Source organism: Myotis daubentonii, chromosome 13, assembly GCF_963259705.1.
Source record: "Myotis daubentonii chromosome 13, mMyoDau2.1, whole genome shotgun sequence".
Classification (NCBI taxonomy): Eukaryota; Metazoa; Chordata; class Mammalia; order Chiroptera; family Vespertilionidae; genus Myotis; species Myotis daubentonii.
The window spans coordinates 52,010,247-52,016,246 of NC_081852.1; the positions used below are offsets into that span (position 1 = coordinate 52,010,247).

The following is a 6,000-nucleotide window of genomic DNA, read 5'->3' on the forward strand; positions in this document are numbered from 1 at the left end:
CTAGTGTTCCTAGGTATCTCAAGGTGCCAATATCATAATTTCAAAATCAAAATATAAAGCAAACTGCTAGGGTTCTGATGTGACTTTTCTTAAGCACATGGGCGCTCTAGGTTGAGTTCTGACTTCAGAATCCTAAGTAAGGATTATATTTTAGAATTGCTAATGAAAACACTCAGCTAGAATACAAGGTCCCATTTTCTCAAGAATAAAAGATTCTTTAAACCAGGGGTTCTCAATCTTGGGTGGATAAACTTCAAACAGTACATGAGCATTCTTAAAAATATATGCTTAATTATGTATAATATTTGGGGAAAGGGGTTTAAGGTGGAGGACAAGAAGTCTGTGATCTCAAAAGAGGGTGTGAGCCTATGCTTTAGAACAGGGGTCCTCAAACTACGGCCCGCGGGCCACATGCAAATACAAATATTGTATTTGTTCCCATTTTGTTTTTTTACTTCAAAATAAGATATGTGCAGTGTGCATAGGAATTTGTTCATAGTTTTTTTTTAACTATAGTCCGGCCCTCCAACGGTCTGAGGGACAGTGAACTGGCCCCCTGTTTAAAAAGTTTGAGGACCCCTGCTTTAGAGCATCTACAATATACAGTTAAAATTTCACCCAAAGCAAAACAGAACCAGTAGTTAAAGAATTTTTTTCCATGTTAGGTATCAAGTAGGAAGAACTAAGGAAGTTTTATCATTGTATTAGTATCTTTGTCACAAAAGGGAGTCATCCTGACTCATTAATCTAAAAAAAGACAAACATGCAAATTGACCGTACCTTTGCTATGCCTTAAGCCACGCCCACCAGCCAATCAGAGCAACTATATGCAAATTAACCCAACCAAGATGGCGGCCAGCAGCCATGGAGCTGGAGCGAGCAGGAGGCTTGGTTGCTCCAGTGATAGAGGAAGCCAAGCTTCCCGCCTGCCGAGGCTGGCTCTGAGCTCCACTGAAGGCAACAAAGTTTCAATTATAGAAGATAAATAAATCCCAGATACCTGCTTTCAGCTGGCTGTGGCCATGGAGCTGGAGCGAGCAGGAAGCTTGGTTGCTCCAGTGATGGAGGAAGCCAAGCTTCCAGCCCGCCGTGGCTGGCTCTGAGCTCCACTGAAGGCAACAAAATTTCAATTATAGAAGGTAAATAAATCCCAGAATAAAAAAAAAAGAAAAAGAAAAAAAGGAGAGGCTGGGAGCTTCCGTCACCGGGTGGCTTGGCCAGCCTGAAAATGGCCCTCAGCCCCTCACCTAGACTGGCCAGGCAACCCATTGGGCCCCCACCCCCACCCTAAAGAGGGTGTGGCCAGCCTGCAAACACCCATCAGCCACTCACCCAGGCTGGCCAGGCACCCCAGCGGGACCCCAACCCTGATCCGGGACACCCTTCAGCGCAAACCAGCCGGCCCCCACCCATGCACCAGGCCTCTATCCTATGTAATAAAAAGGTAATATGCAAACTGACCCTAATAGCAGAACAACTGGGAATGACTGGTCACTATGACACTGGTGGTCAGTGCGCTCCCACAGGGGGAAGCTCTGCTCAGCCACAAGCCAGGCTGATGGCTGCCAGTACAGTGGTGGTGGTGGGAGCCTCTCTTGCTTCCTCAGCAGCACTAAGGACGTCCGACTGCAGCTTAGGCCTGTTCCCCGCTGGCAAGTGGACATCCCCCAAGGGCTCCTGGGCTGCCAGAGGGATGTCTGATTGCCAGCTTAGGCCCAATCCCCCAGGGAGCGGGCCTAAGCCAGTAGGTGGTCATCCCCCGAGGGGACCCAGACTGAGAGAGGGCACAGGCCAGACTGAGGGCCCCCCCCCCCCCCCGTGCACAAATTTTTGTGTACCAGGCCTCTAGTGTAATTATATTAAATGTTCTAAGTGGTATTATTGAGTTTGTTTGTTCTAACATAAAGATGAGAACTTTCTCTGTTTCTGTATTTTGTAAAATATCCCTCTTTAATCTCTTATTTTTTGAAAGCCTAAAGATGCCAGGTAATAAATATTACACTCTAGAGCCATCACCTTTATTTATAACTTTATGGTTTCTTCCACATTCATTATGACCTTCTGAATTAGCTCACTAATATTGCTCTGACAGGAATCACTAATTGGATATTGTTCAAAAATTCAGTGAAGCATTCTGCCTCATTAATGTAACATCATTGGTGAGGCCTCATAATTCTTTTCATCTGGCTGCTCAGTATATTTTAGTTTCCTAACACCCTAGAAAAGGCTAATTGCATACGTATTATTTGCCTGGGCTGCCAGTAGCCATGCTTCCTTGGTAAGCATGTATGTAAAATTACTATTCACAGCCAGAAATTCTAACACATTAATTCCTCCTGATGCACAATTATTGAGGTATGGGGTAACCGTTAGCATGCGCAGCTCATTCCTAACGAGTTTCTCATCTCTGTGTATGCAGGCATTCTACTTATGCACTAACCTCCCTGAAATCTTATGCTTCTTTGTTTTGCATGGCTTTTAACTAAACTCTTATCCAACAGATGCTGAGCAGGAATTACTCTCAGATGACGCTTCATGTGTTTCACAAATTCAGTCTCAAACTCAGTCACCGCAAAATATCCCTGAAAAATTAGAAGGTATTCAATGTAATTTCCCATAGCATTCACTGAGTTAATCTAAAAAGCTTCCTCTGTCATTTGAGTCTCTGTAAGGAAGTTGAACACCTGATTGCAGTAAGTTCGCCATAAATTTTACTTAAAGCTCCCAATTATTTTATATTTTTTAGTAAGTGGGGTGCTACTTTTGTTCAGCATTTATATTGACTTACCTTATTTTGCATTTTGGTAACTCATAATTCTTAAGAATTTGTGAAATTAAAATTGGTTTATCATATGTCTTCCAATCAGAAACATGAAACCTTTTCAATTTTGATTCCCAAACAACCCCAAAATTAAAGAAAAATATATGTTTTCTTCCTTATTTATATTGACTTGACTTTTAGTGAAACTGTCAAGTCATCAGACTGGACTTACCTAGCCTTCATTTTTGGTCTAACAACTTTCCCCTTTATACTATGGAAGAAAATTTTCCTCATGCTAGTAGATCTACTGGTATAGTCCATTAAGATAATGATCTATCCTTCTTGGAATTAAATAATGCCCTAGTACATTGCTAAAACATTTCAGTTTTGCAAAGATGTTAACTATATAAAATAACCAAAAAACCCTCCCCTGTTGTAGAAAACCATGAGCTGTTTTCCAAGAGCTTCATCTCCATGGAAGTGCCTGTGATGGTGGTGAACGGCAAGGATGACATGCATGATGTTGAGGATGAGCTTGCTAAGCAAGTAAGCAGGTTAACCACAAGCACAACCATAGAAAACATCGAGATTACCATTAAGTCTCCTGAGAAAATTGAAGAAGTCCTGTCACCTGAAGGCTCGCCTTCAAAATCACCATCCAAGAAAAAGAAGAAATTCCGTACTCCTTCTTTTCTGAAAAAGAACAAAAAAAAGGAGAAAGTCGAAGCCTAAAGGAAGTCTTTTTATAATTATTATTATTACAATGTGACGTTGCACATTTAAATACCACATTTAAGTTGATCATTAATATGCAGTGGTAGATCAGATTGGGGGGGGTGTAGCAAACTGGACTCTGAGAACTGGAAAGGGGTTTTACTAAAAGAAAAACATATTATGAAGAAAAGCTTTCAAATTCATCTCTCGTTTTATATGTCAAAAAAGGCTTTGAATTTTTAAAAAATTGCTAGTTTTGATTAGCGCTACCTTCATGAAGTGTTATAACTCACCACAAACAGATATCTGTCTGAATTACTTCAGGCCTTCTCTATATCTGTTGGAAAGAAATTACCAGTGAACAAGGGAGAGAATTTTTATTTCTCTACACCTGCTTTACTTGGTAATCAGATTATAATTTTTTATCATTTATTATCGACTGTACCTTTTTGGTTCCCATTGTTTCAATGGGCATTAATAGAATGCTTTAAAAAGCTTCTAAGATAAGAATCTATAGCATTAGTATACACTGGCACATACTTTTTTTAAAAAAAAATATATAAGAAAAGATTCATTTGGAATTTTATTCATAGTATAAAATTTCCTCACCTGAAGTAACTTTGTTTGCCAAAAAAGGTCATTTTAGTAAAATATAATTTTTGAGAACGTCCTTTTTTATTCATTTAGAAAGCCCCTTATTTTTCAACAAAGGGGATTTTGTACACTTACCATGGGTTATTTAGTTTAACTCTGGCAAAAACGATTTTTGTATGTTGAGATGTTTGTATACCATTCAGTATAAAAATGTCATAAGCAAATTAGCCAATCATTTAACAACAGAGCAGATTTGAGGCTGCTTGGTACTAAATATACTCAAATATAACTCAAGAATCCAGGGACTTGGTATCAACATGATTAGAGGATTTAAGGTATAACTAGATTCATATTTGAACCTTACAATGTATTTTCTCTTAGTATTGCTAATGAATGAAGAAGCTCTCATATGATAACCAAATGAAAAGGAAAAGAATGAGAAAGTGAAGAAAGAATGGAGGGGACAAATGAGGGGTCATGAATAGAAGAATTCTAGTTTGATAATGACTCACAGTCACGATAGGATTTGAAGTGTAATTTATTCGAAACCAGTCCCAAATTTCTAAAATTCTGCTTCTCTACCAAAATCATTGTATTTCTTGGTTGGTAGTTCAGTTATAAAGGGTCCATATCCTTGCAACTGATGCATCGTTAGAAGGCAGCACTAGGAAAAGTCAGTAGGTCTAACCTCCCTCCCCTAGTGATAAAACTACCACTTCTTAATTTTTACAAATGTTTTTATCCTTTCAGTTAACTTTCTAATGTAAATAAGAAATTAAACCTAGGATTAATATAGTTTTTTTCCCCCCTTCACCCAAGTGATGTCACAAATCAATGTAAAATCAATGATCCAAAGTGATCAGTGGGTAAAAATAATCCAAAGTGTTTCTGGAGGATGAGTTGGCATGAAAACATTACATTGTTAACTGTGTGTTCCGGGCTGGTTCTGTTTGACTGTGTGTGTATGATGATGCAAAGTTGAAACAGAGCTGGAAATTTCATTCTAAATCTCACCAACTACTGGAATCAGTGTTTTAATCTCTTAGTGCATACTTTCAGTTTAATTCTGTATTTGAGGGTTTTTTTTATGTTCTACATCATTTATGTTGTATTACAATGTAATGTAGAAACAGTAACCTGTGAACTATGCTTTTCCATAACTTTTTAAATATATATATCTTAAATGAATGCAGTGTGCATTAATATTTTTTAAACTACAACAGTGAACTATTTGCACCTTTTGCTAATGCCTCTATTTACTTGCTTTGGCATAAAGAATGAGCCAATGAATTTCTGTGTCCTGTGGAAAATGTATAAATGATATCTGATATTGCTCTTAGATGTAATGCTAATTAATGTGAAATCACAAATAAACAGTATTTTAAATAGATGGATTTGGTATCATGAGCTTTCAACTCGGGGTGATTATTTAGCCTGAATTACTTTGTGGACTGAGTTTTATACTGCAGTGAGATTTTGAATAAGATTGGTGCTTTTGAATAGGGGATGTCCTGGTAAATTTATTTTCAGATTAGTTTAAAATTAACTAGATAAAGCCCTTCTTGTTTTAGCTCATATTGAAAGACAAGTGACCTATTTTTTTGTCTTGATAGAGTATGGTGACCTTAACTATATCTCTGAGATCTAAAGATCTTTAAAGGATTGAGGATTCTCAGTCTTAATTCTGCTCTTCAGATCTATGGATGTAAAATAGAAAATATTATAGAATACATGCTGAGTTTATATACATTACCCTTGTCTTTGATTTTTATGTAACAATAAAGAAAATAGCAGAAAGAATAGAAAATAGGTTACAATTCCACCACATCAAAAGTATTTATTTTTTAAATTCCAGCTCTTGTTCAGTTATATATGTATTGCCAATATAACAGGGTTTGTTTTTTTTTTCCTTCTTAACATAGCATAATCCA

The 6,000-nt window shown here is 37.6% G+C and overlaps 1 protein-coding gene across 7 annotated transcripts in view; it reads left to right on the forward strand.

Moving 5' to 3' along the window:
- ADD3 (adducin 3) overlaps window positions 1-5,459 on the forward strand; it is a 127,377-nt gene extending 121,918 nt beyond the window's left edge. For 5 of the 7 annotated variants that reach the window (XM_059661348.1, XM_059661346.1, XM_059661345.1 and 2 more), the window contains 2 exons: window positions 2,502-2,597; window positions 3,201-5,459. In XM_059661348.1, coding sequence (XP_059517331.1) covers window positions 2,502-2,597; window positions 3,201-3,493 — 389 coding nt within the window. In that variant the 3' untranslated portion in view covers window positions 3,494-5,459. Of the gene's footprint in view, window positions 1-2,501; window positions 2,694-3,200 lie in introns of all 7 variants that reach the window. The other 2 variants (XR_009448259.1, XM_059661349.1) reach the window with 2 other exon arrangements.
- The last annotated feature ends 541 nt before the right edge of the window (window positions 5,460-6,000 follow it).